Source organism: Cervus elaphus, chromosome 20 (assembly GCF_910594005.1).
Source record: "Cervus elaphus chromosome 20, mCerEla1.1, whole genome shotgun sequence".
Classification (NCBI taxonomy): domain Eukaryota; kingdom Metazoa; phylum Chordata; class Mammalia; order Artiodactyla; family Cervidae; genus Cervus; species Cervus elaphus.
Window position 1 is genome coordinate 79,081,004 of NC_057834.1, and position 25,946 is coordinate 79,106,949.

Consider the following 25,946-nt stretch of genomic DNA (forward strand, 5'->3'; position numbering starts at 1 on the left):
GTGGCCCCCTTCTGACAAATCCAGAAACAGCAAGTTGAGGTTTTTTTTCACATTGCATCCCCTGACACTGATTTTTCTTCCTCCTCCCATCTTTTAAGATGTCTCGTGATTACACTGAGCCACCTGAATAATTCAGGCTAATCTCCTGATTTTAAGGTCAAGTGATAAGCAAACTTAATTCCATCTGCAACCTTAATTCTCCCTTGCTATGTAGCATCGCACATTCGCAGGCACTGGGGGTTAGGGCATGGACATCTTTGGGAGGTCATTATTCCCACTAGCATACTTCACTCAACCCTGCCAAGCATAGGCTGGAACACACACACACACACACACACACACACTCTCTCTCTCTCAAAGAAGACATTTGAACAATGAGCTCACTCATATCTACTGGCTTCTGCATCTGCTATGTATGATCCTTCCTCTACATAAGGCTGACTTTTACTTTTTCAGACATTAAAGATTCATTGTTTGGTGATTTTTTTTAGTCTTCTTTTAAGTTGGGAAGGCTTTAACCCAATTAAGAACAGCATGTCACATTCAGATGTGATCTCAAGCCAGTTCTTACTCCATTTCCATCACCATCAGCTGAGCCCGTCCCCACCTGCTCTCCCCGGGAAGCATGCTCCAGAGTCTGTCCCAACCTCCACAGCCACATCTGCAATTTTCAGAGCAGCTTCCTAGCCATGTAAGTGTTAACTGCATGATTAAAGATCATGAGAAGAAAGAAATATTTTATATTTTTAAAGCCCCACAGTTATCAATCTTTATTACAAAAAACATATGTGCCTCCCCTTCTGCAGTAGACGTGTTCCTCACTGGGTATATGTAAATCAAATTCTTTACAAATTGAGTCATATTTTAAATACACTAGGGGAGCTGGCTATTTAAAGGGATCCTGCTGTGAGTCTTTTTGTCAAGCCAAGAGGCTGTTTGTGATGCTAATTTTCACCCCTTAATTTGTCTGTTTTGTAGGTGCAGATTTTCATAAAATCCCCCCAATTCACAAACCAAAGCCAGACACACCTGTATCCTATATTTCAAGGGTATCTTTTTCATAAGAGCTCACAAAGCTGTCAGGTGGATTATCTCATTTATCTTCCAACATTCTTCCAAAGGAGTTTGGGGCAGTCATTATTATCCTCAAAGGAGGTGTAACTCTCCCCAGCAGCCACGGCCTTGCAGGGGGCCCCATGAAAGGAGAAGGCTGCTCAGCTGAGAGCCATTTATTTTCCAATTAACAACAGGCTCCATCCTGGGAGGAGTGCTCGGGGAGGTTTTCTTCAGAGTCTAGCATGTTCTTTTTGGTTACTCATTGTCACTCCGGTTGAGAGAGAGAAACTGAGGAACAAGGAAATCAAGTGCTTTACAAATGTCCGAAATGTCTCCTGAAGCCCCAGTATGCACGAGACACAATGTTGGAGCTGCGTGGCCCAAGTGTCACGATGGCCGGCAAGGCCTGACCGAGAGCTGGCCACTCGGCGGGCAACGCAGTCAGGTTGAGAGCACCTGGAACGCAACATTAGGAAACATCAAGGCCTTCAGTTTACCCACGATTTTCTTCTCCCAATGATTTTATAGACAGGACTTCATTCAATCCTCACAGCACTATAAGGTAAGTTTGCTGTTGTTCAGTTGCTCACCTGTGTCCAACTGGAGTGGACTGCAGCACTCCAGGTAGGGTAGGCTTTGGTTTTACTTTTTGTAGCACAAGGAAACTTAATGATTTATGATTTTCCAAAAGTCACACTGTTATAGCCACGCGTTCCGGGAAACAAACTCACTCAGAATGACAAGGCAAATAGTGGAGTGCAGTGTATTACAAGGCAGCGTCTGCTGTTAGCCAAGGACTCCGACTGATTTTTGTGAAAACCTTAAGAAGAGGTGGCAAGAATACACAGAAGAACTATACAAAAAAGATCTTCATGACCCAGATAATCACGATGGTGTGATCACTCACACTCACCTAGAGCCAGACATCCTGGAATGTGAAGTTAAGTGGGCCTTAGGAAGCATCACTACAAACAAAGCTAGTGGAGGTGATGGAATTCCAGTTGCGCTATTTCAGATTCTAAAAGATGATGCTGTGAAAGTGCTGCACTCAACATGTCAGCAAATTTGGAAAACTCAGCAAAGGCCACAGGACTGGAAAAGGTCAGTTTTCATTCCAATCCCAAAGAAAGGCAATGCCAAAGAATGCTCAAACTACCATACAATTGCACTCATCTCACATGCTAGTAAAGTAACCCTCATAATTCTCCAAGCCAGGCTTCAGCAATATGTGAGCAGTGAACTTCCAGATTTTCAAGCTGGTTTTAGAAAAGGCAGAGGAACCAGAGATCAAATTGCCAACATCCGCTGGGTCATTGAAAAAGCAAGAGAGTTTCAGAAATACATCTATTTCTGTTTTATTGACTATGCCAAAGCCTTTGACTGTGTGGATTACAATAAACTGTGGAAAATTCTGAAGGAGATGGGAATACCAGACCACCTGACCTGCCTCTTGAGAAACCTGTATGCAGGTCAGGAAGCAACAGTTAGAACTGGACATGGAACAACAGACTGGTTCCAAATAGGAAAAGGAGTATGTCAAGGCTGTATATTGTCACCCTGCTTATTTAACTTACATGCAGAGTACATTATGAGAAATGTTGGGCTGGAGGAAGCACAGCTGGAATCAAGATTGCCAGGAGAAATATCAATAACCTCAGATACGCAGATGACACCAACCTTATGGCAGAAAGTGAAGAGAAACTAAAAAGCCTCTTGATGAAAGTGAAAGAGGAGAGTGAAAAAGTTGGCTTAAAGCTCAACATTCAGAAAACTAAGATCATGGCATCTGGTCCCATCACTTCATGGGAAATAGATGTGGAAACAGTGTCAGACTTTATTTTGGGGGGCTCTAAAATTACTGCAGATGGTAATTGCAGCCATGAAATTAAAAGATGCTTACTCTTTGGAAGGGAAGTTATGACCATCCTAGACAGCATATTAAAAAGCAGAGACGTTACTTTGCCAACAAAGGTCCGTCTGGTCAAGGCTGTGGTTTTTCCAGTGGTCATGTATGGATGTGAGAGTTGGACTACAAAGAAAGCTGAGCACCGAAAAATTGATGTTTTGGAACTGTGGTATTGGAGAAGACTCTTGAGAGTCCCTTGGACTGCAAGGAGATCCAACCAGTCCATCCTAAAGGAGATCAGTCCTGGGTGTTCATTGGAAGGACTGATTCTGAAGCTGAAACGCCAATACTTTGGCCACCTGATGTGAAGAGCTGACTCATTTGAAAAGACCCTGATGCTGGGAAAGATTGAGAGCAGGAGGAGAAAGGGACGACAGAGGATGAGATGGTTGGATAACATCACTGACTCAATGGACATGGGTTTGGGTAAACTCTGGGAGTTGGTGATGGATAGGGAGGCCTGGCATGCTGCAGTTCATGGGGTTGCAGAGTCAGACATGATTGAGTGACTGAACTGAACTATATACCTTAAGTGTACTGCTCAAGCCTACATCCCCAAATTCCTTAAACCTAGCCTGGAAAGTGTTAAAGGGAGATACAATCAGGTTACAGCCATGATTTATAATCAGAAGGGTCAGCTGGTTATACATTGTAGCCAATGGGTGCCATAAAGATGACTACAACGTGATTGACTACAAGGGGATTATTACATTCTTTTTGGCAACGGGAAATCTTGGAATGGAATCTGGTGTTTATCATTCCAGGAGGCTAGTTCGGCCATGGGTATGTTATCCCCATTGCTACCAGTCACATAGTCCAAAGCTCACTGAAAGTGCAAGATGGAGTTTCCTTCTTTTTCAAGATGGAGTCAGCTCAGCCTATTCCTTTCCTCCCTCAACACAACAGGTCTGTCTCATTTCAAAGCATGAGCTTCACATACCACTGTTACTAAACAGGTACAACCAGTGGGTTGTGCAGGTATAGTGGCAGAAACAATCAATTCTAACCCCCAGGAATGCTATTTGATCCAGGCCTTGAATGGTGAGAAGGATTTCCGTATAGAATTAAGAAGAAAAGAAACTGGTCAAAAACATGAAAGTGTGTTTGAGTGGTCTGGTGTGCCCAGGTTACGAGAAAGCGCCAGTGTTAAACAAGGCTGAGAAAGAAGTTCATATCAGACATATCGTAGAAGGTCCTGCATGCTTCTTTACAGAAGCTGAAACCCCTTCCCACAGTGATGGGAAGTGCTGAGACTTTTTCAGGGAGGGAACAAATTGTCTGTGGAAGACAATTCTGTCATCGGTGTAGAGAATAAGGCTGAACCAGATCAAATCTTGACAGTTAGCTAGTATTCTCCCCCAAACCAACAGAAAAGAAACAAAACCTGGTAGATGTTGCCCAAACCCCACCCCCCCGGTGAGAAGAGGGGTGGTCAGAACTGGAAGTGATGTTGTCTGACTCCTAGTTCTTTGCCTGTCCTAAGCCACACAACAATAAGCTGGGCCCTCGAGGCACCAGAGACAAACGTGAGCATACTGAACTTCATCTCCTCTCCCAAGACCAAGCCTGCTAGACCATCCACATGAAGTTCCAAGGTCTTGGAGCTGCCAAGCCCTAGAAAGAGAAGATGGAAAAGTGGGTGGGATCTGAGGCCATAAGAAGCCTCAGGTCTCCTTTCCCCATCCATACCCTCCCACCCACTCAAGTTTATAAATTTTTAACATCCACCTTCAAAGCAACTATACAAAGCCTTGAAGGAGGAATAGAATTTGAATAAGGTGCATGTTTTCTCTCAGTTTCTATTTTTTGGCCTGCAGCATAATTCTTGCATTTGAGAAAGAACTTGAGGCTCTTGGAAGAAAGGAAATTTAAGAATAAAAGCCATTGTAATCATATTGCTATTAGTAGTAGTGGGTTTGGCATTAGGCCTGGGCCACCCGGACTCCAGAGGCCTAAGTGACTAAATACGAGGCTCAGGCTGACTCACACAGTTGATCTGTCAGCTGGGGAGGTGCTGGAAAACCTCCCGGATACACAAAGGAAATGTTGGGGGTGGGGGAGAGGGGTGAATTGCACAGTGGCGTGGGGAGAAGCCGTAATAGGGGATATAACCAGATTCTCAGATCTCTGGAGAGTTCAGAGCAGGTACCACCTACCAAGAGAATTCTTGGCTCACTTGCCAAGGTGCCCCCTCCCTTCCCCAGGGTGCCAGACTCCCACAAAGAAGAGGTTTTAGTCCTTTGGCTTCAGGACTTGTATGCACTGCAGATTTCCAGCTCTGCCCACTCTGAGAGGGCTAGACTCACTAGCCGTGGATATCTCCACACCCTTCTTTGCAGAAAGGCCCTGGGTATGTAGAGGGAGAGAGTGTGGGAGGGGGCAGAGATGCTGGGACAACTAGACTTTGCTGGGTCCCCAGGTTGGGTATGGACCAAGCCCACTCCAAGTAGCAACTGGAGGGAGATTTAGCACCTTCCACTTCCCCAGAGCAGCCTGGACCACCTCCTGCCATCATGGCTGTTGGGCAAAGGCAAGGTTTGCACTTGGGGTCCAGTCAGAACCAGAGAACCTGGAAGAACTCTTAAGAGGCCCCAGGCTGGCCCAGGAACCCAGGACTGGGACTGGCCTGCACATTAAAAGGCAGACCAAGGAACTTCCTTGGTGGTCCAGTGGCTAAGAATCAATGCTTCCAATGCAGGGAGCCCAGGTTTGATTCCCGGTCGGGGAACTAGATTCTCACATGTCACAACTAAGAGTTAGCACGCCACCTGTCTTGCAGATCACTGAACCCAGGGTAGAAAAGGCACAAGCTAGGAAGCAGATAGGAAGAAGCTGGAAGAAGACGCTAGGAGCCATAAGAACTGCAGACATTCTTTTTTTTCCGCAGCAGCAAGGCAGATATACTTTATTCTCTAATGGTTTATGCTGCAACACAACATCAGGAAGTTTTCAGGTGGTGCTTATATAGGTCCATATGCCCAGTGCTATAAATGATCTCAGCTGTTACATCATTATTTACAAAACATGCGGAGAGAGCGAGAGGACATGGGGCGAGAAAGCCTGACCGCCACCATCTTGCCTGGTCGTTCTTTTCCTACACCACAACTAAAGATCCCACGTGCTGCAACTAAGGCCCAGCACAGCCAAAAACAAACGAACACTTGAAAAAAAGTAAGGCGGACCTAAAGCACCTACAGTGATTTTCCTAACACTGAATCTGGGAATCTGCTTATTCACTAAATAGTAACAACAAAAAACTACCATTTATTTACAAATAACTTACAAAACAGAGACTCACAACATTAGAAAACGAAATCAAGGTTGTGCGGGTGAAGGGGAGTGGGAAGGGATAGCTAAGGATGTGGGGAAGATGATGTACACACTGCTATATTTAAAATCGATAAGCAACAAAAACCTATTGTAGAGCACATGGAACTCTCTGCTTAATGTTATGTGCTCAGTGTTGTCCCAGCCTGGATGGGACTGGGGTTTGGGGGAGAATGGATACGTGTATACATATGACTGAGTCCCTTCACTCTTCACCTGAAACTATCACAACATTGTTAATTGCCTATGCCCCAATACAAAATGTTTTTGTTGTTAAAAATAAAAAATGAAATGAAAAATCACCTAACAGATTAATAGAAACCCTCTGCCATGGTTAACTTCAGATATTGATCTGTTATTATTGTAACTAGAAATTATTTTGAACACAAATAATAAATCAAAAAGTGATTATTTGTTTAAAAAAAAAAAACCAACTGCCATTTATTGACCAGGGTATGAGATATCAAGAAACAAAAACTCGGAGGAAGCATTTCAAAGCACCAAAGTGGCCTAAGCGTGCTTCTCCCAACTCCAAGTTTCGAGCCTCCCCGGTGGAGGAGCCCTTTGCTGAGTTACAACCACAGCTGCAGCCCACATGGATAGTGCCATAGCTCCAGGGTCCCACTTCTCCTGGTGCCAAGCCCTGTGGGACTGTAGGAAAGAGGCTGAAATAGACATGTGGCAAGACTTTCAAAACAGACCCTCTCCCCTGCCATCCCATCTGTCAGAGCCTGTGTCACACGATGGTTGAGGCTAGAAATTTACAGTCAGACCTGGATTTGAATCCTACCTCCACCACCTCCCAGTCATGTGATTGTGGGAAAGTGGACCCCTGTGAGCCTCATTTCCCTCATCTGTAAAACAGGGCTAATAGTAGTATCTTCCTTGGAGTTTCAACAGGATGAAATAACACATGCAAAGCGCTGAGCGCCAGCATGGAGGAGCTCTGTACACGGACAGCAGTTTCCTTCTTTCAAAAAGAACACGCATTGCACCTAAGGGCTCAATCTGCCGCATTGCTGATCTCTAGAGCCTGTGGAAGGAATAGCCTTGCTATGCAGGGTAGGGATCAGTTCTGAGCTCCTGGAAGATCTTTGAGCTATGGTCTAAGCCTTGGTTTGGGCTCTTGCTTCAAGGAGGAAAAAAAAATGCAGATGAAATTCATGAGAAATAGGTGGGTGCTTTTGTTTACCCCACACAGCTAGAAGAGTCTACATGGGACCATAGCCTATGGATCTCAGCTGATGAGGAGAGCACTAGGGATTTCCAGGTAGCTGCAGGTACCCCCACGCTGCCTCAAGCCATAGCTGCACAAATATTTTGCAAGGCAGGGTGCAAGGAGCCTGCTGCCATGAACTCCATCACAGTGCAGTGTGGGGAGTAAACAAGGAGCTTGGGCTAGGAAAGGCCCAGTTCCAGCAAGCAAAATGCTTACTCTGAATAGGAATTTTGGACCTTCTGGTTTATTTCTGGATATCCTGATTTGGACATTCTAGTAATCATTTTGAGGACCATCCCACCAGTTCATCTCATCCAGAAAACAAAAACTCACTAGATGGGGCAGAATTTGTGCCTTACTCCACAAGACATCTAGAGACTTTTATCTTCTTATTGAACTGCCTGTCTCCCAAGGATTTTTCAGAAAGGTATTTACCAAAATGGAATATCTAAGATAGACTATAGTTGTTGTTTTAGTCGCTAAGTCTTGTCCAACTCCTTGCAACCCTATGGACTATAGTCTGCCAGGTTCCTCTATCCATGGAATTCTCCAGGCAAGAATACTGGAGTGGGTTGTCATTCCCTCCTTCAGAGGATCTTCCTGACCCAGGAATGGAACCCATATCTCCTGCTTGACAGGTGGATTCTTTTCTACTGAGCCACCTGGGAAGCCTCAGACTACAATAAGGAACCCCAAAACAATGATGTTGGAGCCAGACAACATTCTGGCTCACAACCTTTTATTATGGGAGGTCTTATACAGGTTAACCTGAGTGAGCTTGCCCTCTCATCTTTGGACCAGTGCTCTAGTCCCATGGGTCTTGAACTTTAGTCGGTGTCAGAACCACCTGGAGGGCTAATTAGCATACAGATCACTGACCCCATTCAGAAGGTTCTGGGGCTAAAGCATTAGCCTTTCGACAAGCTCCCAGGTGATACTGATGCTGCTGGTCCAGAGATAGGACTACACTCTGAGAACCACTGCCACTGTTAATCTGTATCAGAGCCTTTGTTCGCTTGGAGAGACAGCAACATAGCAGGAAGGACATCAGAGTCTGGTGAAGCAAGACTCATGGGGGACAGGTTAGACCCTCTTCCTCTTACCATGTCAGTTCCCTCAGTTGTAAAATGAAGACGATGATACCCATCTTTTAGGTGACAGTGTTATGTGAAGATAAATATGAAAGTACCTTATAAACTATAACATTCTATACAATGATAAAGAATTAAACATGAGGATTATTCTAAGGGTTAAATTTCATAGTCCATGGAGGTTGGTAGAGCAGGGACTGGTGTATTGTGGGGCTTAATAGACATTAAATGGAAAAAACCCTAGTAAGTAAAAATAGCCACTGACTCCATGCCAGACATTTCGGTCTCTGTCATATGTTAAACAAAAAATGGTAATAAAGTTACAACACATGAAATTCATATTCCAGTCGTGGGTGGCAGAGACCTCCTTCTTGGCTTCTGATCCAATTCATTATTCAAACCCTTTTACCATCGAGTGCGCCGCGGCTTCATGCGGAACCAACTGTGGATCTTGATAAGAGGAAAAGACTGGGCTCTGTTTCTGCTTTGCTCTTGGCAGTCCTCAGGCCTTCAGGATAACTTTTCTTACAAAATGAATAGTGTTGGCTCCCAGAGAGACCAATCTAATCTCATCTTGTCCACTCAGAAGATCTGTATCAAACGTTACAGACTGTCTGACTGCAGTAAGGGGCATCTAATTCCATCTGGATTTGGACCAATGTTTAAATGATCAAATAGGGAGCCATTAGCCTGGTAGAGACAGAGAAGCAAAATATAACTGGCCCACTTTTTCACCATTGCTCTTGTCTAAAGTTTGAAAAGCCCCATTTGAGAGACAAAGAGAAACAGAGAGTGAGAAAGAGCAAGAAAGGAGTTGAAAGCCCATCACCTCCCTTAAAAACACTATGAATGAATCAATGTCCTACATTTTCAGTGTTTACGGGCATGACAGTCTGATCAGATAACCATGATATGCCAAGAGACCTAATTACCAATCCCCTGGAGATTTTTAAATTACTTTTAAAGGAAGAAAAAATAAGTCTCCAGTTACTCTTGGTTGAATAAAAATGTCACTTATTTCCCCTCAGCCATTTTCAGAAAGGCGCTGCTCACTTCAAATAGCTCACTTCAAATCACTGGTGAGCTCTGTTACCCAGAAAACATATACTTCACCAGTCAGTTTTGAGAGATGCTTAAAAAACATCAGTTTCGAACATGTAAGACTCTGAAAACACTACTTTTTTTTTTTTTAATATCTCAGTCTCACTGTGTTATTAAGGCAACACCCAGAATCTGTAAAACAGATACAAATTAAATGTTATTGTCACAAACACTGTAAGTAAATCTCTAGGGATGCTATGTGAAATACACGGACTTAGGCCAAATTGGCCCATGTTTGTGAAATAAAACCAAAGTTTGGATGCCAGATCACATGGGGACTGTAGGTCTATCTTTGCCAGATTCTAACAATTAGATACAGGTTAAAGATGCAACTTGCTCCTTTAAAAAGGCACAATCTTTTAAAAAATCACAAATTGATTTAGTGTGAGGCTTTCTTTGATGTCAACTTTCTACCAAAACTTTGGAAAGAAAGAGAGGGAGAGGGAGAAAGAGCGAAACCATGGTTCTAGAATCTCAGGATAATGTCTTGAATCTGTCTGACTCCAGCCTCCCAGTGGACTGCTGAGAGAGAGGAATTTCTTAACATTCTTACAGTTCAAAATACATGTCATTATGTTTCCTGTTTACTGGGAGGGGTGGGGAGAGGTAGTACTTAACAGAAAGTCTGGGCAGAGTCAGTCTGCTCTTCAAGCTCATCCTGTTTCTTTTCCAGCATCACCAATAGGCTGACAGCTCTAGCAATCCAGTTGCCCAAACCTTTGACTGAAACCCTAAAATTCTGTTTCCCTGTAAACTCTCTTAAGCACTAATGATGTGAAACATCTCTAGGCATGACTTTAATTTTGAAGCTTCAGCTTTAGGGAAGTCACAAGAGATGAGGCTGAAGTGATTGGCGTGTTTCACTAGATGTCTGACATCAAACCCAGGGCAGTAGGGTGTTTGAAGGAAGTTCTTTGCCAAACCCTAAGCCAGGTCACAAAATCTGATCCCAAAGAGGCGTGGGAATGAAACACTTAATAGTGAGACAGTGAATCCTGTCTTTGTGGTCCTAGCTTCTCTGGACAGACACTGGTCTATTTTATAAATTTTTAGATGGAAAACAACCATCACTGCATAGCTGCGGCAAAGCAAAGGATGTTGAGCATCTGTATAGACACAGTGTTTTGCAAACCCAAATATTGCCCCCTCTCTCCATTTACTAATCACATCCCATCTGTCACCAAGTGCTGCGTCCTCTGTCCCTGACATCCATCTGCTTCTCCCCAATGTTATCACCACTTCCTTTGACAACTGCAGTAACCTCCTCAGAGGTTCTGTGTCCCTAGCATTCAGCCCGAGCACACATTTTCTACACTGCTGCATCTATTTTTCAAAACTCAGAAGTGATTACTTCATCCTCTGCTTACAAGCCCCACAGGTTAAAATATGAACCACTCATCTTTAGGGCTCAAGACTGAAAAATCTCATTGGGGAAAATGGCAGAGAAGCTCATTTTTAGGTTCCCCAATAGGATACCACCCTCAGATTCCTCTGCTCTAATGAAGGGATAACTCCATTAATATTTAACTTCTGTGGATTAGGCTGGCCCACATGTGTAATATTGGTTCCACATGGATTTCAAACAACTGGTTTATAATAAATTCTGAGAATACAACCCATTTTTTAGATTGGGACTGCAAATATAGCACTGCTTTGTCTTTCTCAATGTTTAAATGACTTTGGAATTAAATATAATAGAACTAAAAATTACAACAAAGATCAACAGTGCCTCTCAGAGTAAAAGCTTAGCATTTTAACCCACAAACCCAACTAGGGATCTAGAGAAGTGGGAGGACAGATTTGTCATGAAATGAAGCCTGTCACAGAGATCAAGATGAAACTGCATTTTAGAGTGAAGTAATAGGTACTGTATGTTTAGAACTTGATTTCTTGGGCAATGTGGTGCTTCTACTATTTCAAGTTTAAAATTAAGAGATGAAACCGTTAAGTGTATTAAAAGGTCTGGGGGATAGAGGTGGGTTATGAAATCTTGTGCTGTGCCAAGTCGCTTTAGTCGTGTCCAACTCTGTGCAACCCTGTGGTCTGTAGCCTGCCAGGCTCCTCTCCATTGGATTCTCCAGGCAAGAATACTGGAGTGGGCTGCCATGCCCTTCTCTATGAATCCTTAACAACAACAAAAGGAGGTGGTTTATCAGTAAGGAACGAGATTTTTGCATGATGCTTGGTATTTCTTCAGCTCGTCTCTTATCAACAAACAAAAGTCATGCCTGTTTTGTTCATCTTGCATGTTCCTCACGCCCGCGCACAGCTCAATGAATGACTCCATGGATGCACACTGTGACACAGTATGTCCAAATAGATGTTCCTCCCCTTTTGCTTTCTTATTTATCCTGGCAGGTAATCTTAGCTCTTCTTTAGAGCTTACTCAGCAGTGGCCACAGGACTTGAAAAGGTCAGTTTTCATTCCAATCCCAAAGAATGCTCCAACTACTGCACAATTGCACTCATCTTATACGCTAGTAAATTAGTGCTCAAAATTCTCCAAGCCAGGCTTCAGCAATACGTGAACCATGAACTTCCAGATGTTCAAGCTGGTTTTAGAAAAGGCAGAGGAACCAGAGATCAAATTGCCAACATCCGCTGGGTCATCAGAAAAGCAAGAGAGTTCCAGAAAAACATCTATTTCTGCTTTATTGACTATGCCAAAGCCTTTGACTGTGTGGATCACAATAAACTGTGGAAAATTCTGAAGGAGATGGGAATACCAGACCACCTGACCTGCCTCTTGAGAAACCTGTATGCAGGTCAGGAAGCAACAGTTAGAACTGGACATGGAACAACAGATTGGTTCCAAATAGGAAAAGGAGTATGTCAAGGCTGTATATTGTCACCCTGCTTATTTAACTTGTATGCAGAGTACATCACAAGAAACGCTGGGCTGGAGGACACACAAGCTGGTATCAAGATTGCCGGGAGAAATATCAATAACCTCAGATATGCAGATGACACCACCCTTATGGCAGAAAGTGAAGAAGAACTAAAGAGCCTCTTGATGAAAGTGAAAGAGGAGAGTGAAAAAGTTGGCTTAAAGCTCAACATTCAGAAAACTAAGATCATGGCATCTGGTCCCATCACTTCATGGGAAATAAGATGGGGAAACAATGGAAACAGTGTCAGACTTTATTTTGGGGGGCTCCAAAATCACTGCAGATGGTGACTGCAGCCATGAAATTAAAAGACGCTTACTCCTTGGAACGAAAGTTATGACCAACCTAGAAAGCACATTAAAAAGCAGAGACATTACTTTGCCAACAAAGTTCTGTCTAGTCAAGGCTATGGTTCTTCCAGTGGTCATGTATGGATGTGAGAGTTGGACTACAAAGAAAGCTGAGCACCGAAGAATCGATGCTTTTGAACTGTGGTGTTGGAGAAGACTCTTGAGAGTCCCTTGGACTGCCAAGAGATCCAACCAGTCCATCCTAAAGATCAGTTCTGGGTGTTCATTGGAAGGACTGATGCTGAAGCTGAAACGCCAATACTTTGGCCACCTGATGTGAAGAGTTGACTCATTGGAAAAGACCCTGATGCTGGGAGGGATTGGGGGCAGGAGGAGAAGGGGATGACAGAGGATGACATGGCTGGATGGCATCACCAACTCGATGGACATGGGTTTGAGTGAACTCCGGGAGTTGCTGATGGACAGGGAGGCCTGGAGTGCTGCGATTCATGGGGTCGCAAAGAGTCGGACACGCCTGAGCGACTGAACTGAACTGAACTAACAGGAACCAAGTACTAAGTTTATACATATCTCACTAATCCTGAAACTAACTGTTGATTAATGTTAGTCCCATTTTACAGATAAGATTCAGATGTAGGGAGGTTAATTTGTTCAAGATCAGTTAGCTAGTAAGTGGTGGTGCTCCAGAGCCCATATTCTCACCACCATACAAACTGCCTCTTTCTCAGTTAGCTGTAGAATTCTCTATAGCTTGTGATTGCTTCTTTCTTTTTCGTTGTCAGGCTAAGAGAATCTCCAGAAGCAGTATGTATATGATGAAGGACTAGGGGGAAAGGAGGCAGGTACTGACTCATATGAGTGTATGGGAAATCAAATGAAGTCTGAGACCTCAGTTGTCAATGTAAAAAGCAAAGATACTAAAGTTTACAAAAAAACATATGGTGATCTCACCAAGCTGGTCATCTGGTTTTGAACAAACACAGGACCAAAAGGCGTGAAGAAAGGAGCAACTAGCCAACTCTTAGGGATTATCTTTTCATGAATCCCCACTGTCATTGTTTTCAGACAAAAAAATAACCTATTCAAGGGGCTTAGTATTATCTCTCATAGAAGGAAACAGGTGAAAGAAAGAAAAAAGACCTTTTTTCCTGCTGTGTCTCCTCACAGGTCTTACAAACTAAATATATTATCTAGAAATCCATTTTACCTTACATAGGCCCTTGACATGTTTTTAAACTTTTAGTCTCATGCTACTAGAAGAAATATAGTAAGCCACAAAAACTGTGACTGTATAAACAGTTTTTTTTTTTTCTTTTTTAATTTGTTCAACTGGTCATTCCTGAAGTAGAAAGGGGAAAATTTGCAATTTAAAGTCAATTTTGTTGTTGATGCTGTTATTGTGTGTGGGCTCTGTGGTAACAAAGGTGAGACAGGGTATAATGGAGGCAAGGTAGGGTAACTGGTGGGCAGATGCCTTCACAGCAAGAAAACAAATGGACAGTGGTTTGCAATTTGCATTGTGGCACTTGTCACTACTGGAAGAACATTCAGAAAGTTCGAACTGCTGCTTTAAAAAAGAGCTAGTGATGGTAAGAGTGTGGTGAAAATATGTCAGTTTAGATTCATAGCAAGTTTATTTTTCAGATATCCTAAAAATGTGAAATTCTAAAATGATTAGTGAATTTATAGCCAAGGCAAATGTCCTCTTTTCTTAGAGAATGGATAGTATCCTTTCTGTTGAAAGAATGCCAATCAAAGAATGCAAATTACTCCAGGTATCCTAAGTTTCATGTATGTGCTACTTTACAGTCCACACCGTTCAAGAATATGTGAACACAGCCACTTCTGGAACAAGTCCTCCTTTAGGACAATCAGCAACCCCCCTTTTCTCACAGAAAATTTGTACATTCAAACAACAGCAGGTATCATAATCAGTACTAGCTATGCTATAGGATCTAAGTAAAAAAGGCATTAGTGTGCTGTCAATAAGAAAGTAAAATTCAGTAGTATTTAAAAACAATTATAAAAACATCTTCTCTAAAGCAACTCTACTAGTATTCTGCAGGGTCAGAAGGGCAATATTGTCAACTTCTTGACAATATTCTAACCCAGTACATAAAAGCCATACCAGTTATTGGTCTGCCCTGGGCCAGCACTCTGTATCTACCTTTTCCAACCTGTACAACAAAAATACTGTTTTCTTCACTGATTAGTTACACTGCTAAATGCAGGTCCATTTGACTCTCAAATTCATGCTCCCTGTTCTGCCTCTGTGAGTACAGACCAAATTCCCTGTTTAGACAATGTATTACTGAATTGAGTATTTACTCAACCCAGTATCATACAATACTTGCTTGGAACAATGAGCCAGGGCTGAGAACAGGAAATCTGTTAATTGAGAGTCTCTTCTTTAAGGGTGAAAAGAGAATCAGCAGACATGTGTATTCTCAAAGAAACATTACGGATACATCTAAACTGTGCAGGAAATGTTAATCAGACTAAATTTTTCTTTCAAATTCCCTTTTTATTCTAAGCTGACAGCCCTTTTCTCTTCTAGTTATGAATATATCCTAAGAATACCTTGTAAATTTTCTGAAATTTCAGTACCAGTAATGAAGTATAAGGCAAAAAGCAGCAAAGGGCTGTCAGTTTGCAAGTCCCAAATAAACCCCCAAATCACGACAGACCAGTGATGACACATACCTCTCTGCTGGCAGTGATATCTGAAGGTTAAGCTCATGACACTGAACACTGACTCCACTTGGAAAAATCTCCTTCAGCATCAAGGCCATGGAAGAAAATATTAAAACAGGACACCAAACCATTTTTCCCCTTCCCACCGAGTGTTTATTTTATAGCTTTTTCATCAGGTAATCAACTGAAACACTTGAACAACAGAGAGCTGGCAGAATGTTAAGGAAAAGGAGTGATTATCTCTCCAACAGATGTGACAAAATGGTTTAACTTGGAAACAGTATTGTGTAAATGAATCAAGTGAATAGCAGAGGAGGAGAAAGGAGAAAGCAGAGACAGAGGAAGGAGCAACCATCTTCCAACATGGATCGTGAGGGGGGGAAAAGGCACTCTTCTTCAGCTGTCTTGTGTATTTATAAAGTGAAAGTCAAAATATACAATCCATGTTTGCCAAAATTACATTCGACATTGCTTTAGAGACGCTCACACACCTGAGTCTCAGTAGAAAGCTTCAGAAGCTGTCTGAAAAATCAGATAGACAGCACCAGTGTGTCTAAACCATAGGCTTACCAGCAATGGGTTTTAAAAGAGATCATCACCATCAGGGTCCTTTTTATAAATAGTACTGCAAAGGTCACAAAGCTGCATGAACTTAAATTACAGGATAAATCTGACGAACTGATTGCCCATTTCTATCTTTACAATTCCCTCTCAAGTAAATCAGAAAGCAAGCTCCACTCCAGAGGAGTTGAATTGGCAGTGCATCTCAAACGGGGTGCTTTTCCCCTCCAAAGGCTGCCTGAGCAGCAGGTTAGTTGGCATCATCCAGCAGCTTTGCATAGTGTAAATGGATGCAAAAACTTAACAGCAATTGCCTTACTTCCTCTCAAAGCAAACAGCACTAACTTATGAAGAGGCAAATTTTCAACTCATGAAGTAGAAGCACCTGGACCTCTTAAAAGACAAACTTCATAAAAGGTTACAATACCGGGCGCCTCTCATAATAAAGGATTTTAGGGCCATAGGTGTGTTTGAGAATGATCAATGGGAAAAACCAGAGAGATGGTTTACACAGATGTTCTCTATGTAGAATTCGAATAGCAATTAAAATACCAGCTATGCATTTGGGAACCAGCCTTTAGTTCAATTCTCTAGTGCTTTTAGAATTTTTATTTCATTTTATTAGAAAAAGAGAATCATTGTCTACAAACTATTTTCTTTCTAACTATGCAAATACAATGAGCAAATCACCTGCAATATCAAAATACTGTTTGTAAATCACAGATGGGACTCACAATTTTAGGAATCTCTGATAGGACATATATTGAGAAAGAGCAACAGTGGACTTCAAATTATAGGCATTAACTGAATTTTAAGAATAGAAAATAAAATGCAAAGTTTAAAAGTCAGTACGTTTTTCTCAGATTTTCAGTCATTTAAATCCAATCATCAGGAATTCAGAAGCACCCAATATGTTCAAAGTTGCACAAATGCATATGGATGATAGAAAAGTAATCCCCATGCAATACTTTATGTGTTGCTGTCAGATATATTTAAGTGATACTTTATAGATTAAAGCTGGGTAAAACCAAAATATGTCCTTTCCATTAAATTTTAAAAGTCACAATAATTTATCAATAGTTGCCATTTCACAGCAATTAGAAAACAGGAGTCGATACAAGTTGAACAAAAAGGTACTTTTCCCTCTCTTAGGAAATAAACATATATAGATATATATATATACACATACACACATAACATTATCTTTAAAATTCAAAGTGGTTAATTTGCTATTGTATTATATAAAAAAAAATTTTCCCCTATTTTCAAAATACTGAAAAAAGCGCAGAGGCTGAAAAAGAAAAATCACACTTGCCACTTTAAAAAAATACATTATCATCTCAGTGGTTCTGTTTATTTGATTATAAAGTTAGGTATTACAAGGACTCTGCACTTGTCAGGCTCCTAGGACTATATTAGACCACATGGGATTAAACCTAACCCTTTCTCAGTCTCCAGGAAGGATACTTCTCACCCACCCTGAAAGATGATAGCATAAATGCCCCTATTCTGAACAGCTAAACTGGGAAAGAAAACCTGCCCACCTGGAAGCAATCCAAGTTATAAAAGTTTATGAATCTGTGGGAGAGACCGCCTGGATCAGAAAGCTATTCTTTGGATATAAGTTAGGAGCTGTTTTGGAAGTATATAAACTCTTTTAGGCCAGTAGAGTACAGATTCAAAAGTGATTTCTCCATAAATAATAACCTGCTACAGGGGTTGGCAAAGTAAAACCCATGGTCCATATTTGGCCTGTCAGCTGTTTCAGCAATAAAGTTTTATTGGGACAGAGCCATAACTCATCACTTATGTGTTGTCTGCTTTTATACTAAAATGGCAGAGCTGAGTAGTTGTGATGGAGACCGACGGCTTGCAAAGTCTGAAATTGCATGTACTCTCTGAATCCTTTGACCCTAGATCTATGTGCTACTCTAGTTACCTAAAAGAGCTGATGCATCTTAAGATTTTAGCTGGACTCAGAGAATAACCTGCATCCTAGGGTTCCTTAGCAGATAAATGTCAGATGCCCCATCCCAAGGTGGTGCTTTACTTTTGGGCGAGGAAATCATTTGTATATATTTTCAACAAAGGCCTGCAAAAGGTATTAAATACACAAAAAAGAAAGTCAAATAAGAAAAGTATGCCTGTTGATATACTTTTAATATTGTCCTATTATTAGGGGGGAAAGGGTGTTACAATGACTTTTCCTGTCAACTTCTTTTAGCTTTTCTTTAAATTTGTCCAAAATGTCTTTTGATAAGTTGCACTCTCTCCTCCTCCCATACAATCAACAACCTTTAAAGCAACCTCCCTGAAATGCCTACATAGTCTGGTGAGGCCTTATTTGGGGATATTTAAACTAAACATATTAAAGGTTACCCTTTTAGAAAATGTTTCTAAAATTCTTTATCTTTGCTACTCTAAGAAGTGGAAGAAATAAAGAATGCATAGGGAAATAAAATTCTGCAACATATACCTTAAAAACCAGAGGTATAAAATAGCTACCATTTCTGAATGGTAATGTAAAATAAAAACAGAAAAGTCTTCCACATTTGAAGAGCAAATTTTCCTCTGCCCTGAGTCAGCTAATGAAATCTTTTTGCAAACAGGGAACAACCTCCTGAACTAAAGCAGCTGCTCGTGAATCTGTAAGAGTTCACAGGTGTTTCCATTTTCAATAGTTGTTGAAACAGGGAAGATAAAACACTGAGAAGATATTTATTAAACTCAAATATATATCAAGATGAACTGCTTTTTTCAACCAGCTTATAAGTGAACTTTTCTCTTTGTTAAAAAACGAATGATATGAAACTATATGTTAAAGATGTTTCCATAATACCTTACATTTATATCGCGCATTACAATTTTCAAAGTGCTTTCACATGCCATCTCATTTAATCCTCACAACGCCCCTGTGAGGTAGGTACAGCAGGTATTATATCCTCATTTCAAGATGAGGAAACTGAGGCAGAGAGAGGTTAAGTGACTTGCCCAAGGTCACACAGCTGATAAGTGGCAGAGCCAAGTCAAGAAATCAAGATTTCCGGCTCCTCGTCCAGTACTCTTTCCACTATAACTACTGCCCCCAATTATGAATAATGTACTTCGTATCAAAATTGAAAGGTTATTGAAGTTCATTTCAGTGATGTCTTAACAGTAAAGTTAAATGAGAAATACAAGAACAGTAGATCTGATGGTTTCACTTGACGTAATAAAATTGGTGCAAAATCACTTGTCTAATTACTTATAACCTTTTGGTCCAAATACATAAAATATGCAATATTTACAGCATTTTCCTTTTTTTTTTTTTTTGTAAATGCAATGCTTTAAAACACATTATAAAGCACCTTAGTAAAAATAGTCTACAAGGAAAAGTACAGAAGAAGTAGGAAAATCCTACCCATACCACAACTCACTAATGGAGATATAATATGGAGTCACCGGTATCTCAGTTTACAGCTTTACAAATAACCCGTGGAGAAACAAACACTAAATTTACTTTTTTGATATTAGTATGTGGAAGCCTTAACTAAAACTTTAGGCAGGGGGGATCCCGGTGGTGGAGAGAGCAGCATGGAGCAGAGCGCCCAGGGCTGTGCTTCTGGGGCCCCGGCCAGCGTGCCCCGGGCGCAGCGCTCACCCTGCCGGTCCCACCACCCAGCCCCTGCCGCCGCAGCCGCCGGCACGCTGCACCCGCTGCTGCTTGCCTGGCTCTGCCTGGCTGGCTGGCTGGGGGCCTCCCGCGGCTGCCAGCTGCCCTCTGAGGGGAGACCCCTGAGTGAGGGCTGCCACCCCAAGCAGGCTGAGATCACTGTGTACACCGAGGTGCTGGCGCTGTACCAGGACGGGCATGGCAGCTACCGCCTGCCCTGGCAGTACGTGGGGCTCCTCCACGGGGCCCAGGTCAAGCAGAGTGGGGCAGCATGCTCCAGGCTCAAGCTCACTGGCCAGGGCTACTTCTCCTGTCACTCCCACACTGTGGTCCAGGAGTACTCCTATTTCTTCTTCCTTAGGACAGATGAGGAATATAACCTCTAGCCTCATGGAGTCAGTTTCCAAGATGCCATCTTTCCAGACACTCAAGAGAACAAAAGGATGTTTTCCAGCCTTCAAATTGTTTGCAAGGGCAGCAGCTGGCGACCTTCTCCAATGACTGGGAGGTCCAAGAAGACACAGGCCCAGGTACCACATCCGAAAGAAGGACCTTGGAAAGATCCACAAAGCTGCCAGCATGGGCAACATAGCCAAAGTGCAGCATATTCTCTTGCTTGGAAATAATGGCATGAAAGACAATGACAAGATGAACAGGACTGCCCTCCACTTGGCCTGTGTCAGTGGTCATTCAGCAGGGGTAACTCTCCTCCTGGAGAGAAAATACCTTCCTAACTTCTGTGACCATGAAAAGAGGACAGTGCTGATGAAGGCTGTAGAATGTCAAGCAGAGGAGTTTGCAACTATTCTGCTGGAACACGGTGCCCACCCAAACGTCACCAAGGTCAGCAGCAGCACTGCTCTCCGCTATCTGCCTTTTGCCAGAATGTATCACTTGCAGCAGAGCTGCTTTCATAGGACACCAATAACAGAAGCCAGGAACAAGGATGACCTCACACCACTGTTACTTACTATAAGTGAAAGGAAACAGCAAATGGTGGAGTTTTTAGTAAAGAAAGCTGCAAATGCACATATGGTTGATAAGATGAAAAGAACAGCCCTCATGCTTGCTGTCAATTATGAGTCAAATGCAGTCAGTCTTCTTCAGCAAGGTGTTTACATCTTTTCTCAAGATGTCTTTGGATGGACTGCTGAAGAATGTGCTGGTGTTAGTGGTGTTATGATTCACCAACTGATGACTGACTATAAAGACAAGAGACACCTCCCCAAAATAGCAACTCAGTGGATGAGAACGCTGAGGAAGACTCTTTAAGCAGGTTTTCCAACAATCAAACCTGGTGTTGATTTATGGCCTACATCAGACGACAAAGTCTTAAGATTTTAAAACCAAGGTTGAAGAAGAAAAGCAGCAGAACAAAAGTAGTGAAATGCAAGTATCCAACAACATATGTGATGCTGCTAAAGACTGGATTCAAGAAACAAAGAGAGAAGAACCAAATTAACAAAATTAGAAATGAAAATGGAGAGATCACCACAGACAACACTGAAATACAAAGGATCATAAGAGACTACTACCAGCAGCTCTATGCCAATAAAATGGACAACTTGGATGAAATGGACAAATTCTTAGAAAAGTATAACTTTCCAAAACTGAACCAGGAAGAAATAGAAGATCTTAACAGACCCATCACAGGCAAGGAAATCGAAACTGTCATCAAAAATCTTCCAGCAAACAAAAGCCCAGGACCAGATGGCTTCACAGCTGAATTCTACCAAAAATTTAGAGAAGAGCTAACACCTACCTTACTCAAACTCTTCCAGAAAATTGCAGAAGGTAAACTTCCAAACTCATTCTATGAGGCCACCATCACCCTAATTCCAAAACCTGACAAAGATGCCACAAAAAAAGAAAACTACAGGCCAATATCACTGATGAACATAGATGCAAAAATCCTTAACAAAATTCTAGCAAACAGAATCCAACAACATATTAAAAAAATCATACACCACGACCAAGTGGGCTTTATCCCAGGAATGCAAGGATTCTTCAATATCCGCAAATCAATCAATGTAATACACCACATTAACAAATTGAAAGATAAAAACCATATGATTATGTCAATAGATGCAGAGAAAGCCTTTGACAAAATTCAACACTCATTTATGATTAAAACTCTCCAAAAAGCAGGAATAGAAGGAACATACCTCAACATAATAAAAGCTATATATGACAAACCCACAGCAAGCATCACCCTCAATGGTGAAAAATTGAAAGCATTTCCCCTGAAATCAGGAACAAGACAAGGGTGCCCACTCTCACCACTACTGTTCAACATAGTGTTGGAAGTTTTGGCCACAGCAATCAGAGCAGAAAAAGAAGTAAAAGGAATCCAGATAGGAAAAGAAGAAGTGAAACTCTCACTGTTTGCAGATGACATGATCCTCTATATAGAAAACCCTAAAGACTCTACCAGAAAATTACTAGAACTAATCAATGAATATAGTAAAGTTGCAGGATATAAAATTAACACACAGAAATCCCTTGCATTCCTATATACTAACAATGAAAAAACAGAAAGAGAAATTAAGGAAACAATACCATTCACCATTGCAACAAAAAGAATAAAATACTTAGGAGTATATCTACCTAAAGAAACAAAAGACCTATACATAGAAAACTATAAAACACTGATGAAAGAAATCAAAGAGGACACAAACAGATGGAGAAACATACCGTGTTCATGGATTGGAAGAATCAATATTGTCAAAATGGCTATTCTACCCAAAGCAATCTATAGATTCAATGCAATCCCTATCAAGCTACCAACGGTATTTTTCACAGAACTAGACCAAAGAATTTCACAATTTGTATGGAAATACAAAAAACCTCGAATAGCCAAAGTAATCTTGAAAAAGAAGAATGGAACTGGAGGAATCAACCTGCCTGACTTCAGACTCTACTACAAAGCCACAGTCATCAAGACAGTGTGGTACTGGCACAAAGACAGAAATATAGACCAATGGAACAGAATAGAAAGCCCAGAGATAAATCCACGAACCTATGGACACCTTATCTTTGACAAAGGAGGCAAGGATATACAATGGAAAAAAGACAACCTCTTTAACAAGTGGTGCTGGGAAAACTGGTCAACCACTTGCAAAAGAATGAAACTAGAACACTTTCTAACACCATACACAAAAATAAACTCAAAATGGATTAAAGATCTAAATGTAAGACCAGAAACTATAAAACTCCTAGAGGAGAACATAGGCAAAACACTCTCCGACATAAATCACAGCAAGATCCTCTATGACCCACCTCCCAGAATATTGGAAATAAAAGCAAAACTAAACAAATGAGATCTAATGAAACTTAAAAGCTTTTGCACTACAAAAGAAACTATAAGTAAGGTGAAAAGACAGCCCTCAGATTGGGAGAAAATAATAGCAAATGAAGAAACAGACAAAGGATTAACCTCAAAAATATACAAGCAACTCCTGCAGCTCAATTCCAGAAAAATAAATGACCCAATCAAAAAATGGGCCAAAGAACTAAACAGACATTTCTCCAAAGAAGACATACAGATGGCTAACAAACACATGAAAAGATGCTCAACATCACTCATTATTAGAGAAATGCAAATCAAAACCACAATGAGGTACCATTACACACCAGTCAGGATGGCTGCTATCCAAAAGTCTACAAGCAATAAATGCTGGAGAGGGTGTGGAGAAAAGGGAACCCTCTTACACTGTTGGTGGGAATGCAAACTAGTACAGACACTATGGAAAACAGTGTGGAGATTCCTTAAAAAACTGGAAATAGAACTGCCATATGACCCAGCAATACCACTTCTGGGCATACACACTGAGGAAACCAGATCTGAAAGAGACACGTGCACCCCAATGTTCATCGCAGCACTGTTTATAATAGCTAGGACATGGAAGCAACCTAGATGCCCATCAGCAGATGAATGGATAAGGAAGCTGTGGTACATATACACCATGGAATTTTACTCAGCCGTCAAAAAGAATTCATTTGAACCAGTCCTAATGAGATGGATGAAACTGGAGCCCCTTATACAGAGTGAAGTAAGCCAGAAAGATAAAGAACATTACAGCATACTAACACATATATATGGAATTTAGAAAGATGGTAACGATAACCCTATATGCAAAACAGAAAAAGAGACACAGAAATACAGAACAGACTTTTGAACTCTGTGGGAGAAGGTGAGGGTGGGATATTTCAAAAGAACAGCATGTATACTATCTATGGTGAAACAGATCACCAGCCCAGGTGGGATGCATGAGACAAGTGCTCCGGCCTGGTGCACTGGGAAGACCCAGAGGAATCGGGTGGAGAGGGAGATGGGAGGGGGGATCGGGATGGGGAATAAGTGTAAATCTATGGCTGATTCATATCAATGTATGACAAAACCCACTGAAATGTTGTGAAGTAATTAGCCTCCAACTAATAAAAAAATTAAAAAAAAAAAAAAAAAAAAAGACTGGATTCATTCAGCAGAGAAAGAGTAGAAAAAAATAGCAACCAGCTGCTTCCTGCTACTGAGAATGAAGATTCTGATAGTAGCGATCCTAGCATGCATATGAAGGAAGTAAAGAAAAAGGACAATGAAAAATGGTCACCAAAATAATGTGTGATTACACCAATATTCGAAATGACCGATTTGCTGACTGGTGGTCTGCCGCATGTGAAAGATGACAGTATTTTAAGTAAAGTGAATCAGGATGATGGCAAGCCTGCAAAGAAAATATCTAGTGAACAGAACAAGGTCGAAGAGCAAACTAATTCTGTGGATGACCCTGATGACTTAATTCAGTCATCTGAAACCACTTCCAAGGATGGCGAGTTGAATTCCATGTTGCTAAGTGAACAATTTGGCAAGGGGTGTAAAGATTCTGGTAGCTTGTTGAAAATTCAGGGTGCAATTCTTTCTATGAAAGATTAACAGAACTTCAAAAAAGCCACTGTGAACTACTTAGAGGAAAAATTAAAATGGAAAGTAAGGTTAGTGGGCTACAGAAAGAGCTGTTAGAAACAAAAGAAGTAAAATCACAGAGCAACAGAAAGTGGAGTCGGAATGAGAGCTCCTTAGCTTAAGATTCACCTTAAAGCAAGAAGAGAAGAGAGGAAAGTCTAATATGTCATATGAAAAAATTAGGGAGCAGTTAACAAGAAAAGAAGACCAATATGGTAAGAAGTTGAAGTAAAACAACTTGAATTCACTCTCAGAGCACTAGAAATAAAACTGAAGGCTGTGAGAAATAATCTGAATCAGGTTGTAAAAATGTGAAATGACATGAGAAGCAGCTTTCTTGAGAATGGAATGCAAGAATCTTAAAGGATGGAATCCTGACCTTGCCAAACAAAAGGAGTTAGAAATGGCTAATAAGGAAATTAACTCGAGTCTATGTCAGAGGATTCACCGGAAGTGACTCATGTTATTGTGCTAACTTAGAAGATGAGGCACAGGATTTAACGAAGACATTTGGTCAACTCACAAGTCAGACGCAAAAAGCACAGAATCAACATACAGAGGCCCTGAGATGTGCTGAGAAAACACAGGATCACATCCAAAAACTTGAAATTGAACATGCAAGTTTAAAACCACAGTCAAAAAGCAAGCAGGCAAAATTGAACAGCTTCAGAAAAACCTGTTAAGTACAAGTTCGGCTGATGATCTTATAGCAGAGCTAGAAACTGCATCTTCAAAGTGTCTGCACCTGGATGCAAAAAGTCAAGTTCTTCGACAGGAGTTATTATCTATGAAAGTAATGCAAAAGAAATGTGAAAAACTAGAGAAGAATAAAAAGAAGTTGCAGCAAGAAGTAGTGAACCTCAAAAGTCATATAGAAATGAATATGACAGAACACAGTCAAGCAGAGCAGTACAAACAGTAGATTGAAGAAAGAGCAAGATAGGATTTAGTAAACTAAAAGAAGCCAACCTATTTTTGTAGATACAAGCAGCATCTCAAGAAAACTTAGAGCAATCATGAACTTAGAATAACGCTTGAGTAAGAAGTCAGATCCTAAAGGAAATACTAAAGGAATCCCTCAATCAATCCTAAAGGAATCCTAAAGGAATTAGTCAATCCTAAAGGAAATCAGTCCTGGATATTCACTGGAAGGACTGATGCTGAAGCTCCAATACTT

General features: G+C 41.3%; 1 protein-coding gene and 1 pseudogene across 1 annotated transcript; both read left to right on the plus strand.

The window, feature by feature from the left end:
* Positions 1-15,729: 15,729 nt before the first annotated feature.
* LOC122677666 (coiled-coil domain-containing protein 3-like) lies at positions 15,730-20,249 on the plus strand. The gene has a single exon (XM_043877870.1). It carries the CDS (start codon positions 19,728-19,730, stop codon positions 20,190-20,192), a length of 465 nt encoding a protein of 154 aa, XP_043733805.1. The 5' UTR covers positions 15,730-19,727; the 3' UTR covers positions 20,193-20,249.
* On the plus strand, positions 20,197-25,691 carry LOC122676772 (annotated as a pseudogene).
* The last annotated feature ends 255 nt before the right edge of the window (positions 25,692-25,946 follow it).